At 55.5% G+C, this 26,948-nt stretch overlaps 2 protein-coding genes across 6 annotated transcripts in view; one reads left to right on the top strand and one right to left on the bottom strand.

The window, feature by feature from the left end:
* Positions 1-15,511, bottom strand: part of PIK3C2G (phosphatidylinositol-4-phosphate 3-kinase catalytic subunit type 2 gamma) — a 91,051-nt gene extending 75,540 nt beyond the window's left edge. For 3 of the 4 annotated variants that reach the window (XM_069963572.1, XM_069963579.1, XM_069963587.1), the window contains exons 1-5: positions 15,303-15,499; positions 3,919-4,841; positions 3,146-3,228; positions 2,914-3,068; positions 1,634-1,865 (exon numbers count right to left, since the gene is read on the bottom strand). In XM_069963572.1, coding sequence (XP_069819673.1) covers positions 1,634-1,865; positions 2,914-3,068; positions 3,146-3,228; positions 3,919-4,821 — 1,373 coding nt within the window. In that variant the 5' untranslated portion in view covers positions 4,822-4,841; positions 15,303-15,499. Of the gene's footprint in view, positions 1-1,633; positions 1,866-2,913; positions 3,069-3,145; positions 3,229-3,918; positions 4,842-15,302 lie in introns of all 4 variants that reach the window. The other variant, XM_069963575.1, reaches the window with a different exon arrangement.
* Positions 15,512-15,831: 320 nt separating this feature from the next.
* Positions 15,832-26,948, top strand: part of LMO3 (LIM domain only 3) — a 177,746-nt gene continuing 166,629 nt past the window's right edge. Inside the window, exon 1 of one of the 2 annotated variants that reach the window (XM_069963602.1) lies at positions 15,832-15,945. In XM_069963602.1, coding sequence (XP_069819703.1) covers positions 15,861-15,945 — 85 coding nt within the window. In that variant the 5' untranslated portion in view covers positions 15,832-15,860. The remainder of the gene's footprint in view (positions 15,946-26,948) is intronic. The other variant, XM_069963597.1, reaches the window with a different exon arrangement.

Genomic DNA, 26,948 nt, shown 5'->3' with positions numbered 1-26,948 from the left:
AACACACAACAGAGCTGAGATACAGAGCACACAGGGTGTATCCCAGACCAGACAGTGTGATACTTTGCGCTCTCTATCTTCACCGAGTATCCAAGCCTGGGCAAAAAGTGACTACGACCCTGTAAGCCTGATAGCCAATAGGACACTGTATCTAAGCCCGGTACAGCATATGCCCCCTCCCCAGGGAAAGCTCTCTCCTCTTACCCCCCTCAGGCAGGTAGAGACCTCTCTGCTGCCCTCCTCTTACTCCCCTGGGGGCAGGTACAGGCCTCTCTGTCTCCCCCCTCTTACCCCCTGGGGGCAGGTACAGGCCTCTCTGTTTCCCCCCTCTTACCCCCTGAAGGCAGGTACAGGCCTCTCTGTCTCCCCCCCTCTTCCCCCCTGGGGGCAGGTACAGGCCTCTCTGTTTCCCCCCTCTTACCCCCTGGGGGCAGGTACAGGCCTCTCTGTCTCCCCCCCTCTTCCCCCCTGGGGGCAGGTACAGGCCTCTCTGTCTCCCCCCCTCTTCCCCCCTGGGGGCAGGTACAGGCCTCTCTGTTTCCCCCCTCTTACCCCCTGGGGGCAGGTACAGGCCTCTCTGTCTCCCCCCCTCTTCCCCCCTGGGGGCAGGTACAGGCCTCTCTGTCTCCCCCCCTCTTACCCCCTGGGGGCAGGTACAGGCCTCTCTGTCTCCCCCCCTCTTCCCCCCTGGGGGCAGGTACAGGCCTCTCAGTTGACCCCCTCTTACCCCCTGGGGGCAGGTACAGACCTCTCAGTTGACCCCCTCTTACCCCCTGGGGGCAGGTACAGGCCTCTCTGTCTCCCCCCTCTTACCCCCTGGGGGCAGGTACAGTCCTCTCGGTTGCCCCCTCTTAACCCCTGGGGGGCAGGTACAGGCCTCTCAGTTGACCCCTCTTACCCCCTGGGGGCAGATACAGGATCTCTGTTGCCCTCCTCTTACCCCCTGGGGGCAGGTACATGATCTCTGTTGCCCTCCTCTTACCCCCTGGGGGCAGGTACAGTCCTCTCTGTTGCCCCCTCTTACCCCCTGGGGGCAGGTACATGATCTCTGTTGCCCTCCTCTTACCCCCTGGGGGGCAGGTACAGTCCTCTCTGTCTCCCCCCTCTTACCCCCCTGGGGGGCAGGTACAGTCCTCTCTGTTGCCCCCTCTTACCCCCTGGGGGCAGGTACAGGATCTCTGTTGCCCTCCTCTTACCCCCCTGGGGGGCAGGTACAGTCCTCTCTGTTGCCCCCTCTTACCCCCTGGGGGCAGGTACAGTCCTCTCTGTTGCCCTCCTCTTACCCCCCTGGGGGGCAGGTACAGTCCTCTCTGTTGCCCTCCTCTTACCCCCCAGGGGGGCAGGTACAGTCCTCTCTGTTGCCCCCCTCTTACCCCCTGGGGGCAGGTACAGGATCTCTGTTGCCCTCCTCTTACCCCCCAGGGGGGAAGGTACAGTCCTCTCTGTTGCCCTCCTCTTACCCCCCTGGGGGGCAGGTAAAGTCCTCTCTGTTGCCCTCCTCTTACCCCCCTGGGGGGCAGGTACAGTCCTCTCTGTTGCCCCCTCTTACCCCCTGGGGGCAGGTACAGGATCTCTGTTGCCCTCCTCTTACCCCCCTGGGGGGCAGGTACAGGTATCTTTGACTGATACTCACAGCTGTAAATACTCATCGCGGCCGCAGACGCTCAGGTGACAGCCCCTTCCCGCAGGCTCCGCCCCCTCTTTTTGCAGTCGGGGTATCACAGGCGGCTGCAGGGAGGGATACAGCTGGGGTGGTGGTGCAGGGTGCGGGTCATGTGACACAGGATATAGAGACGCCGCGAGCCCCACAGGATCCTGGATCTTATGCAGAATATCAGCGAGCAAATGTTCCACATGGGCGGAGTCTGAGGAGAGAGGAAAGAGATGACGGCCGTGTCTGCCCGCCCACGAGGAGCCCCACCGGGGGGAACTCTATACTGCCTCATATACGGGACCACCCCACACATACCGCCGGGAACCCCCCCACACGGCCAGGATCCCCCACCCCCACCGCCGGGATCCACCCCCCCCCCCCCACCGCCGGGATCCACCCCCCCCCCCCCCCCCACACACACACACACACAGCCAGGATCTCCCCCCCCCACGGCCAGGATCCCCCACACACACCGCCGGGATCCCCCCACACACACACACACACACACACACACGGACAGGATCCCCCCCCCCCCCCACACACGGCCAGGAGCCCCCACACACACCGCCGGGATCCACCCCCCCCCCCCCCCCCCCCCCCCCACACACACACACACACACGGCCAGGATCCCCCCCCCCCACGGCCAGGATCCCCCACCCCCACCGCCGGGTTCCACCCCCCCCCCCCCCCCACACACACACACACACACACACGGCCAGGATCTCCCCCCCCCCCCACGGCCAGGATCCCCCACACACACCGCCGGGATCCACCCCCCCCCCCCCCCACACACACACACACACACACGGCCAGGATCCCCCCCCCCCCCCTACGGCCAGGATCCCCCACACACACCGCCGGGATCCCCACACACACGGCCAGGTTCCCCCACCCCCACGATCCACCCACCCCACACACACCGCCGCGATCCACCCACCCCACACACACACCCCGCCGGGATCCCTCAACCCACGGCCAGGATCCCCCACACATGGCCAGAATCCCCCACTGCCGGGATATAGACACACAGGGGTACCCCCCATATAGACACACAGGGGTACCCCCCATATACACACACAGGGGTACCCCCCATATACACACACAGGGGTACCCCCCATATACACACACAGGGGTACCCCCCATATACACACACAGGGGTACCCCCCATATACACACACAGGGGTACCCCCCATATACACACAGGGGTACCCCCCATATACACACAGGGGTACCCCCCTATACACACAGCCCCCCTCACCTCTCTGGAGGGTTTGCAGCGCTGTAAGGTGATCTCCCGCTATTACAGATACTTCCACCTGGGAGTCAGTGACATCATCAGGGAAGGGGGCGGCGACGCTCCAGATCCTCCCGGGATTGGTGGTGCAGTCTGAGGAGCAGTAACCCCGCCTTATTCTAAAGAGGGGAGAGAGCTTACCTCATCATGTGACCCCCATAGCCCCGCCCCCACCAGTAATCCGTGTATAACCTACCGCCAGATGGCATCACAGAAGGCGGCCACCTCCGGCTCCTGCCGCCCCGCCACCTCCTGCAGCTTTATCCTCCAGTCCTCCACCTGCCGGGGGCCAGAAGAAACAGTCACATGACTAATGGCCTCCACTGCAGCTCCTCAGGGGCGGGGTCACACAGGGTGGGAGGATCACACCCCTGATGTCTACACAACACACATGTGACTACATGGAAACCCCGCCCCCCTAAGCATAGGCCACACCCACAAGGGACCCACAACTCTTACAGCAGAGTCCACAGACACAGAGCTCCCCCATAAACTACAGAATCAGCAGAGCTCCCGTATATATACAGTCCCATTAGAGCTCCCCCATATATATATATATACACAGTCCCATCAGAGCTTCCCCGTATATACAGTCCCATCAGAGCTCCCCCATATATACACATACAGTCCCATCAGAGATCCCCCATATATATATATATATACACAGTCCCATCAGAGCTCCCCCATATATATATATATATATATATACACAGTCCCATCAGAGCTTCCCCGTATACACAGTCCCATCAGAGCTCCCCTATATATATATATATATATATATATATATATATATATACACAGTCCCATCAGAGCTCCCCCATATATTATATATATATATATATATATATATAATATATGGGGGAGCTCTGATGGGACTGTGTATATATATATATGTATATATATATATATATATATATATACAGTCCCATCAGAGCTCCCCCCCATATATATATAAGAATAATCACTCACTGGTATACGGGAACCTGGTCCTTGCGCTCCGGCAGGCTGTGGGTCACTATGGGGGCTCCGGCCCCAGGGGGTGGGGCCTATTCTCTGGCCCCATGTGTCGCCCTCTGCTGGAAGGTCTAAGTGATGGTAATGGAGGGGGGGATCACTGGCGTCTCCATAATCCTCAAATCCAATCCGGAAGCCGGGGGCCGCCTGCAGCTGCGTATCCCCCTCCGTATCCTCCCCGTATACAGCAGGGGGCAGCGGCTGCGGAAACCACGACTGCCGCTCCTCCAGCCAGTTATCCGTCAGGAATCCGTAAGGACCTGCAGCAGAGTGATGGGCGGGGCCAAAGAAATCAGCAGGGGCGGGGCCAAGTACATGAGCAGGGGTGGAGCCAAACACATCAGCAGGGGCGGGGCCAAGTACATGAGCAGGGGTGGAGCCAAACACATCAGCAGGGGCGGGGCCAAGTACATGAACGGGGGTGGAGCCAAACACATCAGCAGGGACGGGGCCAAGTACATGAGCAGGGGTGGAGCCAAATACATCAGCAGGGGCAGGGCCTAGTACATGAACGGGGGTGGAGCCAAACACATCAGCAGAGGCAGGGCCTAGTACATGAGCAGAGGTGGAGTCAAAAATATCAGCAGGGGCAGGGCCTAGTACATGAGCAGAGGTGGAGTCAAACATATCAGCAGGGGCGGGGCCACATATTTGAGCAGGACCGGATAACACTGAAGAGGCGGGGACAAATATTTGAGCAGGGGCGTGGCCAAATACATTAGAAGGGGCGGGTTCATTCACTACTCTGTTCACAGGTCCAGGGCTCACAACATGGAAACCGGGAGGAGCAGGGAATTGTGGGAGTGGAGAGACCCCCGTCACATAGTCAGAAAACCCAATGTTCTGTGGCCGATTCATAATGACAGAGATTCATAGATCTGCAAGAAAGATGGAGGAATATAAGAGCGCCGCTCTGGAGGATGAGACAGGATGTAAGAGCAGAATAGTGAGTGCAGCTCTGGAGGAGGAGACAGGATGTAAGAGCAGAATAGTGAGTGCAGCTCTGGAGGATGAGACAGGATGTAAGAGCAGAATAGTGAGTGCAGCTCTGGAGGATGAGACAGGATGTAAGAGCAGAATAGTGAGTGCAGCTCTGGAGGATGAGACATGATGTAACAGCAGAATAGTGAGTGCAGCTCTGGAGGATGAGACATTATGTAACAGCAGAATAGTGTTACACGGCGTTGCGCTCTCCTCGTTGTTATCAGATAATATAGAGATCCCTGCCAGGTTCCGGCACACAGGACGCTGCTGAACCCTCCTGACCCTGTGTGTGCGGGGAGTGCTGCTCCTCCCCATCTCCTCTACTCTGCCCAGATAGTATACAGAGCCCACATAGAGGAATACTACTCTGCCCAGATAGTATACAGAGCCCACATAGAGGAATACTACTCTGCCCAGATAGTATACAGAGCCCACATAGAGGAATACTACTCTGCCCAGATAGTATACAGAGCCCACATAGAGGAGTACTACTCTGCCCGATAGTATACAGAGCCCACATAGAGGAGTTACTACTCTGCCCAGATAGTATACAGAGCCCACATAGAGGAGTACTACTCTGCCCAGATAGGTATACAGAGCCACATAGAGAGTACTCTGCCCAGATAGTATACAGAGACGCAAACATAGAGGAATACTACTCTGCCCAGATGTATACAGAGCCCACATGAGGAGTACTCTGCCAGAGAGTATACAGAGCCCACATAGAGGAGTACTACCTCTGACCCAGATAGTATATACAGAGCCACATAGAGGAGTACTACTCTGCCCAGATAGTATATACAGAGCCCACATAGAGGAGTACTCTGCCCAGATAGTATACAGAGCCCACATAGAGGAGTACTACTCTGCCCAGATAGTATACAGAGCCCACATAGAGGAATACTACTCTGCCCAGATAGTATACAGAGCCCACATAGAGGAGTACTCTGCCCAGATAGTATACAGAGCCCACATAGAGGAGTACTCTGCCCAGATAGTATATAGAGCCCACATAGAGGAGTACTCTGCCCAGATAGTATATAGAGCCCACATAGAGGAGTACTCTGCCCAGATAGTATACAGAGCCCACATAGAGGAGTACTACTCTGCCCAGATAGTATATAGAGCCCACATAGAGGAGTACTACTCTGCCCAGATAGTATACAGAGCCCACATAGAGGAGTACTACTCTGCCCAGATAGTATATAGAGCCCACATAGAGGAATACTACTCTGCCCAGATAGTATACAGAGCCCACATAGAGGAGTACTCTGCCCAGATAGTATACAGAGCCCACATAGAGGAGTACTACTCTGCCCAGATAGTATATAGAGCCCACATAGAGGAGTACTCTGCCCAGATAGTATACAGAGCCCACATAGAGGAATACTACTCTGCCCAGATAGTATATAGAGCCCACATAGAGGAGTACTCTGCCCAGATAGTATATAGAGCCCACATAGAGGAGTACTCTGCCCAGATAGTATACAGAGCCCACATAGAGGAATACTACTCTGCCCAGATAGTATACAGAGCCCAATAGAGGAGTACTCTGCCCAGATAGTATACAGAGCCCACATAGAGGAGTACTACTCTGCCCAGATAGTATACAGAGCCCACATAGAGGAGTACTCTGCCCAGATAGTATACAGAGCCCACATAGAGGAGTACTCTGCCCAGATAGTATACAGAGCCCACATAGAGGAGTACTCTGCCCAGATAGTATACAGAGCCCACATAGAGGAATACTACTCTGCCCAGATAGTATACAGAGCCCACATAGAGGAGTACTCTGCCCAGATAGTATACAGAGCCCACATAGAGGAGTACTACTCTGCCCAGATAGTATACAGAGCCCACATAGAGGAGTACTACTCTGCCCAGATAGTATACAGAGCCCACATAGAGGAATACTACTCTGCCCAGATAGTATACAGAGCCCACATAGAGGAGTACTCTGCCCAGATAGTATACAGAGCCCACATAGAGGAATACTACTCTGCCCAGATAGTATATACAGAGCCCACATAGAGGAGTACTCTGCCCAGATAGTATATAGAGCCCACATAGAGGAGTACTACTCTGCCCAGATAGTATACAGAGCCCACATAGAGGAGTACTCTGCCCAGATAGTATACAGAGCCCACATAGAGGAGTACTACTCTGCCCAGATAGTATATACAGAGCCCACATAGAGGAGTACTCTGCCCAGATAGTATACAGAGCCCACATAGAGCCCACATAGAGGAGTACTCTGCCCAGATAGTATACAGAGGACCCACATAGAGGAGTACTACTCTGCCCAGATATAGTATATAGAGCCCACATAGAGGAGTACATCTGCCCAGGATAGTATATAGAGCCCACATAGAGAGTACTCTGCCCAGATAGTATACAGAGCCCACATAGAAGGAGTTACTACTCTGCCCAGATAGTATATACAGAGCCCACATAGAGGAGTACTCTGCCCAGATAGTATACAGAGCCCACATAGAGGAGTACTCTGCCCAGATAGTATACAGAGCCCACATAGAGGAGTACTACTCTGCCCAGATAGTATATACAGAGCCCACATAGAGGAGTACTCTGCCCAGATAGTATATACAGAGCCCACATAGAGGAGTACTCTGCCCAGATAGTATACAGAGCCCACATAGAGGAGTACTACTCTGCCCAGATAGTATACAGAGCCCACATAGAGGAATACTACTCTGCCCAGATAGTATACAGAGCCCACATAGAGGAATACTACTCTGCCCAGATAGTATACAGAGCCCACATAGAGGAATACTACTCTGCCCAGATAGTATACAGAGCCCACATAGAGGAGTACTACTCTGCCCAGATAGTATACAGAGCCCACATAGAGGAATACTACTCTGCCCAGATAGTATACAGAGCCCACATAGAGGAGTACTACTCTGCCCAGATAGTATACAGAGCCCACATAGAGGAGTACTCTGCCCAGATAGTATACAGAGCCCACATAGAGGAGTACTACTCTGCCCAGATAAGTATACAGAGCCCACATAGAGGAGTACTACTCTGCCCAGATAGTTATACAGAGCCCACATAGAGGAGTACTCTGCCCCAGATAGTATACAGAGCCCACATAGAGGAGCTACTCTGCCCAGATAGTATATACAGAGGCCCACATAGAGGAGTACTACTGCCCAGATAGTATACAGAGCCCACATAGAGGAGTACTACTCTGCCCAGATAGTATACAGAGCCCACATAGAGGAATACTACTCTGCCCAGATAGTATACAGAGCCCCACATAGAGGAAGTACTACTCTGCCCAGATAGTATACAGAGCCCACATAGAGGAATACTACTCTGCCCAGATAGTATACAGAGCCCACATAGAGGAGTACTCTGCCCAGATAGTATACAGAGCCCACATAGAGGAGTACTACTCTGCCCAGATAGTATATACAGAGCCCACATAGAGGAGTACTCTGCCCAGATAGTATACAGAGCCCACATAGAGGAGTACTCTGCCCAGATAGTATACAGAGCCCACATAGAGGAATACTCTGCCCAGATAGTATACAGAGCCCACATAGAGGAATACTCTGCCCAGATAGTATACAGAGCCCACATAGAGGAGTACTACTCTGCCCAGATAGTATATACAGAGCCCACATAGAGGAGTACTACTCTGCCCAGATAGTATATACAGAGCCCACATAGAGGAGTACTCTGCCCAGATAGTATACAGAGCCCACATAGAGGAATACTACTCTGCCCAGATAGTATACAGAGCCCACATAGAGGAGTACTACTCTGCCCAGATAGTATACAGAGCCCACATAAAGGAGTACTCTGCCCAGATAGTATACAGAGCCCACATAGAGGAGTACTCTGCCCAGATAGTATACAGAGCCCACATAGAGGAGTACTCTGCCCAGATAGTATACAGAGCCCACATAGAGGAGTACTACTCTGCCCAGATAGTATATAGAGCCCACATAGAGGAATACTACTCTGCCCAGATAGATACAGAGCCCACAAAGAGGAGTACTCTGCCCAGATAGTATACAGAGCCCACATAGGAGGAATACTACTCTGCCCAGATAGTATACAGAGCCCACATAGAGGAGTACTTGCCCAGATAGTATACAGAGCCACATAGAGGAGTACTACTCTGCCCAGATAGTATACAGAGCCCACATAGAGGAATACTACTCTGCCCAGATAGTATTACAGAGCCCACATAGAGGAATACTCTGCCCAGATAGTATACAGAGCACCACATAGAGGAATACTACTCTGCCCAGATAGTATACAGAGCCCACATAGAGGAATACTACTCTGCCCAGATAGTATACAGAGCCCACATAGAGGAAGTACTCTCTGCCCAGATAGTATACTACAGAGCCCACATAGAGGAATACTTCTGCCCAGATCGTATACAGCAGCGCACACTAGATGAGTACATCTTGCCCAGGATAGTATACAGAGCCACATAGAGGAGTACTACTCTGCCCAGATAGTATACAGAGCCCACATAGAGGAGTACTCTGCCCAGATAGTATACAGAGCCCACATAGAGGAGTACTACTCTGCCCAGATAGTATACAGAGCCCACATAGAGGAGTACTACTCTGCCCAGATAGTATACAGAGCCCACATAGAGGAGTACTACTCTGCCCAGATAGTATACAGAGCCCACATAGAGGAATACTACTCTGCCCAGATAGTATACAGAGCCCACATAGAGGAGTACTACTCTGCCCAGATAGTATACAGAGCCCACATAGAGGAATACTACTCTGCCCAGATAGTATATACAGAGCCCACATAGAGGAGTACTCTGCCCAGATAGTATACAGAGCCCACATAGAGGAGTACTCTGCCCAGATAGTATACAGAGCCCACATAGAGGAGTACTACTCTGCCCAGATAGTATATAGAGCCCACATAGAGGAGTACTCTGCCCAGATAGTATACAGAGCCCACATAGAGGAATACTACTCTGCCCAGATAGTATATAGAGCCCACATATGAGGAGTAACTCTGCCCAGTATAGTATACAGAGCCCACATAGAGGAATACTACTCTGCCCAGATCAGTATACAGAGGCCCCCACATAGAGGGATACTACTCTGTCCCAGATAGGATACAGGAGCCCCCCCCCCAAACATAGAGGAGTACTCTGCACAGATAGGTATATACAGAGCCCACATAGAGGAATACTACTGCTGCCCAAGATAGTATAATACACAGAGCCCCACATAGAGGAGTAACTCTGCCCCGATAGTATACACAGAGCCCACATCGAGGAGTACTCTGCCCAGATAAGTATACAGAGCCCACATAGCAGGAGTACTACACTCTGCCCAGATAGTATAACAAGAGCCCACATAGAGGAGTACTACTCTGCCCAGATAGTATACAGAAGCCCACATAGAGGAGTTACTACTGGCTGTCCCAGGATAGGAGTAGCAGTCCCACATAGAGGAGTACTCTGCTCCAGATAGTATATACAGAGCCCAGCATAGAGGAGTACTACTCTGCCAGATAGTATACAGAGCCCACATAGAGGAGTACTACTCTGCCCAGATAGTATACAGAGCCCACATAGAGGAGTACTCTGCCCAGATAGTATATACAGAGCCCACATAGAGGAATACTACTCTGCCCAGATAGTATATACAGAGCCCACATAGAGGAGTACTACTCTGCCCAGATAGTATACAGAGCCCACATAGAGGAATACTACTCTGCCCAGATAGTATATACAGAGCCCACATAGAGGAATACTACTCTGCCCAGATAGTATATACAGAGCCCACATAGAGGAGTACTCTGCCCAGATAGTATACAGAGCCCACATAGAGGAGTACTCTGCCCAGATAGTATATACAGAGCCCACATAGAGGAGTACTACTCTGCCCAGATAGTATACAGAGCCCACATAGAGGAGTACTACTCTGCCCAGATAGTATACAGAGCCCACATAGAGGAATACTACTCTGCCCAGATAGTATACAGAGCCCACATAGAGGAATACTACTCTGCCCAGATAGTATACAGAGCCCACATAGAGGAGTACTCTGCCCAGATAGTATACAGAGCCCACATAGAGGAGTACTACTCTGCCCAGATAGTTATACAGAGCCCACATAGAGGAATACTACTCTGGCCCAGATAGTATCCAGAGCCCACATAGAGGAATACTCTGCCCAGATAGTATACAGAGCCCACATAGAGGAGTACTCTGCCCAGATAGTATACAGAGCCCACATAGAGGAGTACTACTCTGCCCAGATAGTATACAGAGCCCACATAGAGGAGTACTACTCTGCCCAGATAGTATACAGAGCCCACATAGAGGAGTACTCTGCCCAGATAGTATACAGAGCCCACATAGAGGAGTACTACTCTGCCCAGATAGTATACAGAGCCCACATAGAGGAATACTACTCTGCCCAGATAGTATACAGAGCCCACATAGAGGAATACTCTGCCCCAGATAGTATATAGAGGCCCACATAGAGGAGTACATCTGCCCAGATAGTATACAGAGCCCACATAGAGGAGTACTACTCTGCCCAGATAGTATACAGAGCCCACATAGAGGAATACTACTCTGCCCAGATAGTATACAGAGCCCACATAGAGGAATACTCTGCCCAGATAGTATACAGAGCCCACATAGAGGAATACTACTCTGCCCAGATAGTATACAGAGCCCACATAGAGGAATACTACTCTGCCCAGATAGTATACAGAGCCCACATAGAGGAGTACTACTCTGCCCAGATAGTATATACAGAGCCCACATAGAGGAGTACTCTGCCCAGATAGTATACAGAGCCCACATAGAGGAGTACTCTGCCCAGATAGTATACAGAGCCCACATAGAGGAGTACTACTCTGCCCAGATAGTATACAGAGCCCACATAGAGGAGTACTCTGCCCAGATAGTATACAGAGCCCACATAGAGGAGTACTCTGCCCAGATAGTATACAGAGCCCACATAGAGGAGTACTACTCTGCCCAGATAGTATACAGAGCCCACATAGAGGAGTACTACTCTGCCCAGATAGTATACAGAGCCCACATAGAGGAATACTACTCTGCCCAGATAGTATACAGAGCCCACATAGAGGAATACTACTCTGCCCAGATAGTATATACAGAGCCCACATAGAGGAGTACTCTGCCCAGATAGTATACAGAGCCCACATAGAGGAGTACTCTGCCCAGATAGTATACAGAGCCCACATAGAGGAATACTACTCTGCCCAGATAGTATATAGAGCCCACATAGAGGAGTACTCTGCCCAGATAGTATACAGAGCCCACATAGAGGAATACTACTCTGCCCAGATAGTATACAGAGCCCACATAGAGGAGTACTACTCTGCCCAGATAGTATACAGAGCCCACATAGAGGAGTACTACTCTGCCCAGATAGTATACAGAGCCCACACAGAGGAGTACTACTCTGCCCAGATAGTATATACAGAGCCCACATAGAGGAATACTACTCTGCCCAGATAGTATATAGAGCCCACATAGAGGAGTACTCTGCCCAGATAGTATACAGAGCCCACATAGAGGAATACTACTCTGCCCAGATAGTATATAGATCCCCATAGAGGAGTACTCTGCCCAGATAGTATACAGAGCCCACATAGAGGAATACTACTCTGCCCAGATAGTATACAGAGCCCACATAGAGGAGTACTCTGCCCAGATAGTATACAGAGCCCACATAGAGGAGTACTCTGCCCAGATAGTATACAGAGCCCACATAGAGGAGTACTACTCTGCCCAGATAGTATACAGAGCCCACATAGAGGAGTACTCTGCCCAGATAGTATACAGAGCCCACATAGAGGAGTACTCTGCCCAGATAGTATACAGAGCCCACATAGAGGAGTACTACTCTGCCCAGATAGTATATAGAGCCCACATAGAGGAGTACTCTGCCCAGATAGTATACAGAGCCCACATAGAGGAATACTACTCTGCCCAGATAGTATATAGAGCCCACATAGAGGAGTACTCTGCCCAGATAGTATACAGAGCCCACATAGAGGAATACTACTCTGCCCAGATAGTATACAGAGCCCACATAGAGGAGTACTACTCTGCCCAGATAGTATACAGAGCCCACATAGAGGAGTACTCTGCCCAGATAGTATATACAGAGCCCACATAGAGGAATACTACTCTGCCCAGATAGTATATACAGAGCCCACATAGAGGAGTACTCTGCCCAGATAGTATACAGAGCCCACATAGAGGAGTACTCTGCCCAGATAGTATACAGAGCCCACATAGAGGAGTACTACTCTGCCCAGATAGTATACAGAGCCCACATAGAGGAGTACTACTCTGCCCAGATAGTATACAGAGCCCACATAGAGGAGTACTACTCTGCCCAGATAGTATACAGAGCCCACATAGAGGAGTACTCTGCCCAGATAGTATATACAGAGCCCACATAGAGGAGTACTACTCTGCCCAGATAGTATACAGAGCCCACATAGAGGAGTACTACTCTGCCCAGATAGTATACAGAGCCCACATAGAGGAGTACTCTGCCCAGATAGTATATACAGAGCCCACATAGAGGAATACTACTCTGCCCAGATAGTATATACAGAGCCCACATAGAGGAATACTACTCTGCCCAGATAGTATACAGAGCCCACATAGAGGAATACTACTCTGCCCAGATAGTATACAGAGCCCACATAGAGGAGTACTACTCTGCCCAGATAGTATATACAGAGCCCACATAGAGGAGTACTCTGCCCAGATAGTATACAGAGCCCACATAGAGGAGTACTCTGCCCAGATAGTATATACAGAGCCCACATAGAGGAGTACTACTCTGCCCAGATAGTATACAGAGCCCACATAGAGGAGTACTACTCTGCCCAGATAGTATACAGAGCCCACATAGAGGAATACTACTCTGCCCAGATAGTATACAGAGCCCACATAGAGGAATACTACTCTGCCCAGATAGTATACAGAGCCCACATAGAGGAGTACTCTGCCCAGATAGTATACAGAGCCCACATAGAGGAGTACTACTCTGCCCAGATAGTATACAGAGCCCACATAGAGGAATACTACTCTGCCCAGATAGTATACAGAGCCCACATAGAGGAATACTCTGCCCAGATAGTATACAGAGCCCACATAGAGGAGTACTCTGCCCAGATAGTATACAGAGCCCACATAGAGGAGTACTACTCTGCCCAGATAGTATACAGAGCCCACATAGAGGAGTACTACTCTGCCCAGATAGTATACAGAGCCCACATAGAGGAGTACTCTGCCCAGATAGTATACAGAGCCCACATAGAGGAGTACTACTCTGCCCAGATAGTATACAGAGCCCACATAGAGGAATACTACTCTGCCCAGATAGTATACAGAGCCCACATAGAGGAATACTCTGCCCAGATAGTATATAGAGCCCACATAGAGGAGTACTCTGCCCAGATAGTATACAGAGCCCACATAGAGGAGTACTACTCTGCCCAGATAGTATACAGAGCCCACATAGAGGAATACTACTCTGCCCAGATAGTATACAGAGCCCACATAGAGGAATACTCTGCCCAGATAGTATACAGAGCCCACATAGAGGAATACTACTCTGCCCAGATAGTATACAGAGCCCACATAGAGGAATACTACTCTGCCCAGATAGTATACAGAGCCCACATAGAGGAATACTCTGCCCAGATAGTATACAGAGCCCACATAGAGGAGTACTCTGCCCAGATAGTATACAGAGCCCACATAGAGGAGTACTACTCTGCCCAGATAGTATACAGAGCCCACATAGAGGAGTACTACTCTGCCCAGATAGTATACAGAGCCCACATAGAGGAGTACTCTGCCCAGATAGTATACAGAGCCCACATAGAGGAGTACTACTCTGCCCAGATAGTATACAGAGCCCACATAGAGGAATACTACTCTGCCCAGATAGTATACAGAGCCCACATAGAGGAATACTCTGCCCAGATAGTATATAGAGCCCACATAGAGGAGTACTACTCTGCCCAGATAGTATACAGAGCCCACATAGAGGAATACTACTCTGCCCAGATAGTATACAGAGCCCACATAGAGGAATACTCTGCCCAGATAGTATACAGAGCCCACATAGAGGAGTACTATGGCCCCGCACCCCAGGTGGCTCTGTGGCCCTCTGCTCAGGACTGATATGCAGTGACACCTGGTTGGGGGCGTGGCTTATGTCTGGGATGACTGCGCATGCGTCACTAGCAGTCTACCAGGTGTGCTGCACGCTGAGAGGAAGTCTCTGCATGTTTACAACATTGGAATAAAGCAAAGAAAAAGTTATTACTTATCCTGCTGGATGGTGGATGCTCAGTACTACTGCCTCTCCTGCTGCAGAACCTCCTAGTATGACGGCTGGTGACCTCTGAACTCGGTGGCTATTCATTAACCCGGTCGTCAGGTGTTACCTGGGTGACAGGATGAGTGACAGGCAGGACACGCCCCCAGCAGCCGCCGCACCTGCTCCTGGACTCCGGATAGTAGTCTGACAGGATGAGTGACAGGCAGGACACGCCCCCAGCAGCCGCCGCACCTGCTCCTGGACTCCGGATAGTAGTCTGACAGGATGAGTGACAGGCAGGACACGCCCCCAGCAGCCGCCGCACCTGCTCCTGGACTCCGGATAGTAGTCTGACAGGATGAGTGACAGGCAGGACACGCCCCCAGCAGCCGCCGCACCTGCTCCTGGACTCCGGATAGTAGTCTGACAGGTTGGGTGTTAGCAATCCCCTCACAGCTACCAAGCACCGGCGATGGTCACATGACCTGCCAGCTGCCTCTGCCAATCACCAGGACCCGGAGCCCCGCCCTCTCACCTCTGCGGTTATATTGGGAGAACTACGGCATGTGGTACTACAGTCTACTGCTCTCTGGTATCAGGACAAGCAACTACAGTCTACTGCTCTCTGGTATCAGCCAGATGGGGACAGGTAACTACAGTCTACTGCTCTCTGGTATCAGGATAGGCGACTACAGTCTACTGCTCTCTGGTATCAGCCGTATGGGAACCGGCGACTACAGTCTACTGCTCTCTGGTATCAGCCGTATGGGAACCGGCGACTACAGTCTACTGCTCTCTGGTATCAGCCGTATGGGAACCGGCGACTACAGTCTACTGCTCTCTGGTATCAGCCGTATGGGAACCGGCGACTACAGTCTACTGCTCTCTGGTGTTAGGATATCGAGGTTACCTTCGCTCTGCGGCTCTTCTGGTCGGCGGTCACGCTGCGCTCTGCGGCTCCTCTGGTCGGCGGTCACGCTGCGCTCTGCGGCTCCTCTGGTCGGCGGTCACGCTGCGCTCTGCGGCTCCTCTGGTCGGCGGTCACGCTGCGCTCTGCGGCTCCTCTGGTCGGCGGTCACGCTGCGCTCTGCGGCTCCTCTGGTCGGCGGTCACGCTGCGCTCTGCGGCTCCTCTGGTCGGCGGTCACGCTGCGCTCTGCGGCTCCTCTGGTCGGCGGTCACGCTGCGCTCTGCGGCTCCTCTGGTCGGCGGTCACGCTGCGCTCTGCGGCTCCTCTGGTCGGCGGTCACGCTGCGCTCTGCGGCTCCTCTGGTCAGCGGTCACGCTGCGCTCTGCGGCTCCTCTGGTCGGCGGTCACGCTGCGCTCTGCGGCTCTTCTGGTCGGTGGTCACGCTGCGCTCTGCGGCTCTTCTGGTCGGCGGTCACGCTGCGCTCTGCGGCTCCTCTGGTCGGCGGTCACGCTGCGCTCTGCGGCTCCTCTGGTCGGCGGTCACGCTGCGCTGTGTGGCTCCTCTGGTCGGTGGTCACGCTGCGCTCTGCGGCTCTTCTGGTCGGCGGTCACGCTGCGCTCTGCGGCTCCTCTGGTCGGCGGTCACGCTGCGCTCTGCGGCTCCTCTGGTCGGCGGTCACGCTGCGCTGTGTGGCTCCTCTGGTCGGTGGTCACATGACACACACATAGCCCTAGTGGATATCGTCACATGACACACACATAGCCAGGGGGGATATGGTCACATGACACACACATAGCCATAGGGGATATGGTCACATGACATACACATAGCCAGGGGAAATATGGTCACATGACAGACAGAACCCCATCCTATCGCCCTCCTCACTGAAAACATGGGTACGATCTCTCCTCCGGCTGGTGCGGTGGGTAGGATCTCTCCTCCGGCTGGTGCGGTGGGTAGGATCTCTCCTCCGGCTGGTGCGGTGGGTAGGATCTCTCCTCCGGCTGGTGCGGTGGGTAGGATCTCTCCTCCGGCTGGTGCCGTGGGTACGATCTCTCCTCCGGCTGGTGCGATGTGTAGGATCTCTCCTCCGGCTGGTGCGGTGGGTAGGATCTCTCCTCCTCCGGCTGGTGCGGTGGGTAGGATCTCTCCTCCGGCTGGTGCGGTGGGTAGGATCTCTCCCCCGGCTGGTGCGGTGGGTAGGATCTCTCCTCCGGCTGGTGCGGTGGGTAGGATCTCTCCTCCGGCTGGTGCGATGGGTAGGATCTCTCCTCCGGCTGGTGCGGTGGGTAGGATCTCTCCTCCGGCTGGTGCGGTGGGTAGGATCTCTCCTCCTCCGGCTGGTGCGGTGGGTAGGATCTCTCCTCCGGCTGGTGCGGTGGGTAGGATCTCTCCCCGGCTGGTGCGGTGGGTAGGATCTCTCCTCCGGCTGGTGGCGGTGGGTAGGATCTCTCCTCCGGCTGGTGCGATGGGTAGGATCTCTCCTCCGGCTGGTGCGGTGGGTAGGATCTCTCCTCCGGCTGGTGCGGTGGGTAGGATCTCTCCTCCGGCTGGTGCGGTGGGTAGGATCTCTCCTTTTCCTCCTCCGGCTGGTGCGGTGGGTAGGATCTCTCCTTTTCCTCCTCCGGCTGGTGCGGTGGGTAGGATCTCTCCTCCGGCTGGTGCGATGTGTAGGATCTCTCCTCCGGCTGGTGCCGTGGGTAGGATCTCTCCTCCGGCTGGTGCGGTGGGTAGGATCTCTCCTTTTCCTCCTCCGGCTGGTGCGGTGGGTAGGATCTCTCCTCCGGCTGGTGCGGTGGGTAGGATCTCTCCTCCGGCTGGTGCGGTGGGTAGGATCTCTCCTCCGGCTGGTGCGGTGGGTAGGATCTCTCCTCCGGCTGGTGCGATGGGTAGGATCTCTCCTCCGGCTGGTGCGATGGGTAGGATCTCTCCTCCGGCTGGTGCGGTGGGTAGGATCTCTCCTCCGGCTGGTGCGATGGGTAGGATCTCTCCTCCGGCTGGTGCGATGTGTAGGATCTCTCCTCCGGCTGGTGCGATGTGTAGGATCTCTCCTCCGGCTGGTGCCGTGGGTAGGATCTCTCCTCCGGCTGGTGCGGTGGGTAGGATCTCTCCTTTTCCTCCTCCGGCTGGTGCGGTGGGTAGGATCTCTCCTCCGGCTGGTGCGGTGGGTAGGATCTCTCCTCCGGCTGGTGCGGTGGGTAGGATCTCTCCTCCGGCTGGTGCGGTGGGTAGGATCTCTCCTCCGGCTGGTGCCGTGGGTACGATCTCTCCTCCGGCTGGTGCGATGTGTAGGATCTCTCCTCCGGCTGGTGCGGTGGGTAGGATCTCTCCTCCTCCGGCTGGTGCGGTGGGTAGGATCTCTCCTCCGGCTGGTGCGGTGGGTAGGATCTCTCCCCCGGCTGGTGCGGTGGGTAGGATCTCTCCTCCGGCTGGTGCGGTGGGTAGGATCTCTCCTCCGGCTGGTGCGATGGGTAGGATCTCTCCTCCGGCTGGTGCGGTGGGTAGGATCTCTCCTCCGGCTGGTGCGGTGGGTAGGATCTCTCCTTTTCCTCCTCCGGCTGGTGCGGTGGGTAGGATCTCTCCTTTTCCTCCTCCGGCTGGTGCGGTGGGTAGGATCTCTCCTCCGGCTGGTGCGATGTGTAGGATCTCTCCTCCGGCTGGTGCCGTGGGTAGGATCTCTCCTCCGGCTGGTGCAGTGGGTAGGATCTCTCCTTTTCCTCCTCCGGCTGGTGCGGTGGGTAGGATCTCTCCTCCGGCTGGTGCGGTGGGTAGGATCTCTCCTCCGGCTGGTGCGGTGGGTAGGATCTCTCCTCCGGCTGGTGCGGTGGGTAGGATCTCTCCTCCGGGTGGTGCGATGGGTAGGATCTCTCCTCCGGCTGGTGCGATGGGTAGGATCTCTCCTCCGGCTGGTGCGGTGGGTAGGATCTCTCCTCCGGCTGGTGCGATGGGTAGGATCTCTCCTCCGGCTGGTGCGATGGGTAGGATCTCTCCTCCGGCTGGTGCGGTGGGTAGGATCTCTCCTCCGGCTGGTGCGGTGGGTAGGATCTCTCCTCCGGCTGGTGCGGTGGGTAGGATTTCTCCTTTTCCTCCTCCGGCTGGTGCGGTGGGTAGGATCTCTCCTCCGGCTGGTGCGGTGGGTAGGATCTCTCCTCTTCCTCCTCCGGCTGGTGCGGTGGGTAGGATCTCTCCTCCGGCTGGTGCGGTGGGTAGGATCTCTCCTCCGGCTGGTGCGGTGGGTAGGATCTCTCCTCTTCCTCCTCCGGCTGGTGCGGTGGGTAGGATCTCTCCTCCGGCTGGTGCGGTGGGTAGGATCTCTCCTCCGGCTGGTGCGGTGGGTAGGATCTCTCCTCCGGCTGGTGCGGTGGGTAGGATCTCTCCTTCTCCGGTTAGTAAATGCTACAGATGGTGTTATACAGCTGAAACCGCCACTCACTGCAGAAAGAGAAAAAGGAAGTTACCACATAACCCCGGAGGGCGCGGAGAGACGGTGACCGGGTCACAGAGGGCGAGATCACCTGCAACCCCGCCCCACTATAACACCGCCTCTTTGCTGACCCCGCCCCCACTATAACCCCACAACACTGCTGACCCTGCCCATACTATTTCCCTGCCACACTGCTGACCCCGCCCCCACTATAACCCCACAACACTGCTGACCCCGCCCCCACTATAACCCCGCAACACTGCTGACTCTGCCCCCACTATAACCTTACAACACTGCTGACCCCGCCCCCACTACTACCCCGCCACACTGCTGACCCTGCCCCCACTATTACCCCGCCACACTGCTGACCCTGCCCATACTATTTCCCTGCCACACTGCTGACCCTGCCCATACTATTTCCCCGCCACACTGCTGACCCCGCCCCCACTATAACCCTATAATCCCAGCAGTCTGTAGTAATACAATTAAAAAACGATTTGAAGCCCTGAAAAGGTCTGTTTGTTTGTATTGCTGTATATACCCTTACATCCTGGGGCCCCCCGGCTCCGGGCTCCTTCTTACATCCTGGGGCCCCCCGGCTCCGGGCTCCTTCTTACATCCTGGGGCCCCCCTGCTCCGGGCTCCTTATTACATCCTGGGGCCCCCCTGCTCCGGGCTCCTTCTTACATCCTGGGGCCCCCCTGCTCCGGGCTCCTTATTACATCCTGGGGCCCCCCTGCTCCGGGCTCCTTCTTACATCCTGGGGCCCCCCGGCTCCGGGCTCCTTCTTACATCCTGGGGCCCCCCGGCTCCGGGCTCCTTCTTACATCCTGGGGCCCCCCGGCTCCGGGCTCCTTCTTACATCCTGGGGCCCCCCGGCTCCGGGCTCCTTCTTACATCCTGGGGCCCCCCGGCTCCGGGCTCCTTCTTACATCCTGGGGCCCCCCGGCTCCGGGCTCCTTCTTACATCCTGGGGCCCCCCGGCTCCGGGCTCCTTCTTACATCCTGGGGCCCCCCTGCTCCGGGCTCCTTATTACATCCTGGGGCCCCCCTGCTCCGGGCTCCTTCTTACATCCTGGGGCCCCCCGGCTCCGGGCTCCTTCTTACATCCTGGGGCCCCCCTGCTCCGGGCTCTTTCTTACATCCTGGGGCCCCCCTGCTCCTCCTGTTCCTGTTCTTCTGTGCAGTTCCTCTATCTGCCACTAGATGGCGCTGTTTTCCTGGATTTGTAGACTCTTCCTTTGTTGTATTATTCTCAATTATGATGAGATTTTACTGGTGATTTATTATGTCCCTGTATCCGGACCCTCATCATCCCTCCTCATCATCCCCATCACCCTCATCTTCCATCCTCATCATCCTCCTCATCACCCTCATCATCCATCCTCATCATTATCCATCCTCATCCTCCTCATCATCATCCTCCTCCTCATCATCCATTCTTATCATCCTCCTCATCATCATCAATTCTCATCATCCATCCTCATCCTCCTCATCCTCCTCATCATCCTCATCATCATCATCAATTCTCATGATCCTCATCCTTTTCCTCCTCATCATCCATCCTCATCATCATCCATTCTCATCCTCCTCATCATCATCAATTCTCATCATCCTCATCCTTATCCTCCTCATCATCCATCCTCATCAACCTCATCATCCATCCTCATCCATCCTCATCAGCCTCATCATCAGCCACGCTAATCATCCGGCCAGTAATCAATATAGGGGGTCAGTGGAGGCTCTCATGGGGCAAGTGCAGTCACAGTGGGGTCGCAGGAGGTCGGTGCAATCACAGTGGGGTCACAGGGGGTCAGTGCGGTCACAGGGGGTCACAGGAGGTCGGTGCAGTCACAGGGGGTCAGTGCGGTCACAGTGGGGTCACAGGGGGTCAGTGCGGTCACAGGGGTCGGTGCAGTCACAGTGGGGTCACAGGAAGTCGATGCAGTCACAGTGGGGTCACAGGGGGTTAGTGCGGTCACAGTGGGGTCACAGGAGGTCAATGCGGTCACAGGGGGTCAGTGGGGTCACAGGGGGTTATTGCAAACACACAAAAGAAATGCACCAGCTCACCGCAATAGCAAGATACAGACATGAAAATAGCAGCCCCCCCCCCCCCCCCCCCCAACAACTACCAAAAAACTTCAACAAAAATAATGAGGCTCTTGGTTACTATTTGAAAATGGTGCAAACAAACCCCCACCACCACCACCACGTTACGGTGGCCTCATACCGGGGCAGTCCTACACTGTACTATGGCCTCATACACGGGGCAGTCCTACACTGTACTATGGCCTCATACCGGGGCAGTCCTACACTGTACTATGGCCTCATACCGGGGCAGTCCTACAATGTACTATGGCCTCATACCGGGAAAGTCCTACACTGTACTATGGCCTCATACCGGGGCAGTAATACACTGTACTATGGCCTCATACCGGGGCAGTCCTACTCTGTACTATGGCCTCATACACGGGACAGTCCTACACTGTACTATGGCCTCATACCGGGGCAGATCCTACTCTGTACTATGGCCTCATACCGGGGCAGTCCTACACTGTACTATGGCCTCATACCGGGGCAGATCCTACACTGTACTATGGCCTCATACCGGGGCAGTCCTACACTGTACTATGGCCTCATACCGGGGCAGTCCTACACTGTACTATGGCCTCATACCGGGGCAGTCCTACACTGTACTATGGCCTCATACCGGGGCAGATCCTACTCTGTACTATGGCCTCATACCGGGGCAGTCCTACACTGTACTATGGCCTCATACACGGGGCAGTCCTACACTGTACTATGGCCTCATACCGGGGCAGTCCTATACTGTACTATGGCCTCATACCGGGGCAGTCCTACACTGTACTATGGCCTCATATCGGGGCAGTCCTACACTATACTATGGCCTCATACCGGGGCAGTCCTACACTGTACTATGACCTCATACCGGGGCAGTAATACACTGTACTATGGCCTCATACCGGGGCAGTCCTACACTGTACTATGGCCTCATACCGGGGCAGTAATACACTGTACTATGGCCTCATACCGGGGCAGTCCTACACTGTACTATGGCCTCATACCGGGGCAGATCCTACACTGTACTATGGCCTCATGCCGGGGCAGTCCTACACTGTACTATGGCCTCATACACGGGGCAGTCCTACACTGTACTATGGCCTCATACCGGGGCAGTCCTACACTGTACTATGGCCTCATACCGGGGCAGTCCTACACTGTACTATGGCCTCATATCGGGGCAGTCCTACACTGTACTATGGCCACACAGGGGGTTGGTGCGGTCACAGTGAGGTCACAGTGGGTCAGTGCGTTCACAGTTGGGTATCGGGCTCGGTGAAGTTACAGTGAAGTCACAGGGGGTCGGTGCGGTCACAGTGGGGTCACAGGGGGTCAGTGCGGTCACAGTGGGGTCTTAGTGATCGGTGGGGTCACAGGGGGCAGTGCGGTCACAGTGGAGTCGCAGGGGGCAGTGCGGTCACAGGGGGTCGGTGCTGTCACAGGGGGTCGGTGCAGTCACGGGGTCAGTGCAGTCACAGGGGGCAGTGCGGTCACAGTGGGGTCACGGGGTCGGTGCTGTCACACGGGGCGGTGCAGTCACAGGGGGTCAGTGCGGTCACAGTGAGGGTCACAGAGGGTCGGTGCTGTCACAGGGGTCGGTGCTGTCACACGGGGCGGTGCAGTCACAGGGGGTCAGTGCGGTCACAGTGGGGTCACAGGGGGCAGTGCGGTCACAGTGGGGTCTTAGGGATCGGTGCGGTCACAGGGGGCAGTGCGGTCACAGTGGCGTCACAGGGGGTCGATGCGGTCACAGGGGGTCAGTGGGGTCACAGGGATCGGTGGGGTCACAGGGGGCAGTGTGGTCACAGTGGCGTCACAGGGGGTCGATGCGGTCACCGGGGGCAGTGGGGTCACAGGGATCGGTGCGGTCACAGTGGGGTCACGGGGCAGTGCGGTCACAGTGGGGTCACAGGGATCGGTGCGGTCACAGTGGGGTCACGGGGCATTGCGGTCACAGGGGGTGAGTGCGGTCATAGTGGGGGTCACAGGGGGTCGGTGCTGTCACAGGGGGCGGTGCAGTCACAGGGGGTCAGTGCGGTCACAGTGCGGTCACGGGGGCGTTGCGGTCACAGTGGGGTCACAGGGGTTGGTGCGGTCACAGGGGGTGAGTGTGGTCACAGTGGGGGTCACAGGGGGTCGGTGCTGTCACAGGGGGTCAGTGCTGTCACAGGGGGTCAGTGCGGTCACAGGGGGTCAGTGCGGTCACAGGGGGTCGGTGCGGTCACAGTGGGGTCACAGGGGGCGGTGCAGTCACAAGGGGTCAGTGCGGTCACAGTGCGGTCACGGGGGCGTTGCGGTCACAGTGGGGTCACAGGGGTTGGTGCGGTCACAGGGGGTGAGTGCGGTCATAGTGGGGGTCACAGGGGGTCAGTGCTGTCACAGGGGGTCAGTGCGGTCACAGGGGGTCAGTGCGGTCACAGGGGGTCGGTGCGGTCACAGTGGGGTCACAGGGGGCGGTGCAGTCACAAGGGGTCAGTGCGGTCACAGTGCGGTCACGGGGGCGTTGCGGTCACAGTGGGGTCACAGGGGTTGGTGCGGTCACAGGGGGTGAGTGCGGTCATAGTGGGGGTCACAGGGGGTCAGTGCGGTCACAGTGAGGGTAACAGGGGGTCGGTGCTGTCACAGGGGGTGGTGCAGTCACAAGGGGTCAGTGCGGTCACAGTGCGGTCACGGGGGCGTTGCGGTCACAGTGGGGTCACAGGGGGCGGTGCAGTCACAAGGGGTCAGTGCGGTCACAGTGCGGTCACGGGGGCGTTGCGGTCACAGTGGGGTCACAGGGGTTGGTGCGGTCACAGGGGGTGAGTGCGGTCATAGTGGGGGTCACAGGGGGTCGGTGCTGTCACAGGGGGCGGTGCGGTCACGGGGGCGTTGCGGTCACAGTGGGGTCACAGGGGGTCGGTGCGGTCACAGGGGGTCAGTGCGGTCACAGTGGGGGTCACAGGGGGTCGGTGCGGTCACAGGGGGTCGGTGCGGTCACAGGGGGTCGGTGCGGTCACAGGGGGTCGGTGCGGTCACAGTGGGGTCACAGGGGGCGGTGCAGTCACAGGGGGTCAGTGCGGTCACAGTGCGGTCACGGGGGCGTTGCGGTCACAGTGGGGTCACAGGGGGCGGTGCAGTCACAGGGGGTCAGTGCGGTCACAGTGCGGTCACGGGGGCGTTGCGGTCACAGTGGGGTCACAGGGGTTGGTGCGGTCACAGGGGGTGAGTGCGGTCACAGTGGGGGTCACAGGGGGTCGGTGCTGTCACAGGGGTCGGTGCAGTCACAGGGGGTCAGTGCGGTCACAGTGCGGTCACGGGGGCGTTGCGGTCACAGTGGGGTCACAGGGGTTGGTGCGGTCACAGGGGGTGAGTGTGGTCACAGTGGGGTCACAGGGGGTCGGTGCTGTCACAGGGGTCGGTGCAGTCACAGGGGGTCAGTGCGGTCACAGTGGGGTCACAGGGGTTGGTGCGGTCACAGGGGGTGAGTGCGGTCATAGTGGGGGTCACAGGGGGTCGGTGCTGTCACAGGGGGCGGTGCGGTCACGGGGGCGTTGCGGTCACAGTGGGGTCACAGGGGGTCGGTGCGGTCACAGGGGGTCAGTGCGGTCACAGTGGGGGTCACAGGGGGTCGGTGCGGTCACAGGGGGTCGGTGCGGTCACAGGGGGTCGGTGCGGTCACAGTGGGGTCACAGGGGTCGGTGCAGTCACAGGGGGTCAGTGCGGTCACAGTGCGGTCACGGGGGCGTTGCGGTCACAGTGGGGTCACAGGGGTTGGTGCGGTCACAGGGGGTGAGTGTGGTCACAGTGGGGTCACAGGGGGTCGGTGCTGTCACAGGGGTCGGTGCAGTCACAGGGGGTCAGTGCGGTCACAGTGAGGGTCACAGGGGTTGGTGCTGTCACAGGGGGTCAGTGCGGTCACAGGGGGTCAGTGCGGTCACAGTGAGGGTAACAGGGGGTCGGTGCTGTCACAGGGGGTGGTGCAGTCACAGGGGGTCAGTGCGGTCACAGTGCAGTCACACGGGGGCCTCCCCCCGTTATCCCGGTGATGAGCGTGGTCAGGATCGGCGCTCCCCACCAGCAGATGTCGGGATGACAGCACAGATGACTGCCGTGATATATGGCACCAATTATTCTCATTAATACAAGGGCAAGCGGCACAATGAGCCGGAGTCGTCCCACGCCTGATCCGCCACGATTCAAGCTTCAGCATTCAGGGAGTAATTAAGAGACCAATGAGGAGGAGCGGGAGGTGCGGCGTCCCCACAGAACGCCGGAGGACCAGACAGACGGCAGATAATTCACCAGGAAAAGGTCACACGTCATGCCCCCCTCCCCCATCCCCCATCCTTACACCGTATACACCGCGCCAGGATGGGAACGCAGAGAGAAACAGGCAGTATACCGCCATATCACTGTATATTGATCAATGGTGGACATCACCCCAAAGATCTTATAATCAATGCAACCAGCAGAGGGCGGAGTGGTCTGCAGCACATAGTATATACTACCTGAGGCTGTGTCTGTGCCGGGGGAAGTTGTATCACTGTTATACACAGGCGGCTGTCTCTCCAAAGCACATGGTTGTCTATCTGGTACAGGCGGCTGTCTCTCCAAAGCACATGGTTGTCTATCTGGTACAGGCGGCTGTCTCTCCAAAGCACATGGTTGTCTATCTGGTACAGGCGGCTGTCTCTCCAAAGCACATGGTTGTCTATCTGGTACAGGCGGCTGTCTCTCCAAAGCACATGGTTGTCTATCTGGTACAGGCGGCTGTCTCTCCAAAGCACATGGTTGTGTGCTGGGCCACTCCGCTGAGGGTAGTAGTACTGGTGGTGGTAGTACTGGGTAGGAACCCGGTTAGCCACTTGCCTGATGGTGGTCACGATATGGGCACGAGGGATAGCAGCTGTAGACCGGGAACCTGACCAAGCGGAGGCCGAGCAATTCATTGTTGTCCTTAGTCAGGGCACCAATGATCACACCAATGCCAAGGTTCAGAAACAACGGTAGTTGTATATTTATTATAACGGTGGTAACTAGTGGTAACAGTCTCTCCGGATGCAACCGGGAATAAGGCAGAGTAATGGGTGATGCTGCAATAGGCTGTGAGAGTAGCGTGCTGAATGATGGGAGTAGTAGTGATACTGCGGATAAGATACTGGGTGGAATGAAGCTGAGATGAATACTTGCTGTGGATGATGATGGGAGATGATGAGAGGAATGACTGAAGAACAGCACCCAGATCTTTGATTGA

This window comes from Dendropsophus ebraccatus, chromosome 1 (assembly GCF_027789765.1).
Source record: "Dendropsophus ebraccatus isolate aDenEbr1 chromosome 1, aDenEbr1.pat, whole genome shotgun sequence".
In the NCBI taxonomy this organism is placed as follows: domain Eukaryota; kingdom Metazoa; phylum Chordata; class Amphibia; order Anura; family Hylidae; genus Dendropsophus; species Dendropsophus ebraccatus.
The sequence above is the reverse complement of the archived record's forward strand: the minus strand, read 5'-3'. Positions and strand labels throughout refer to the sequence as shown.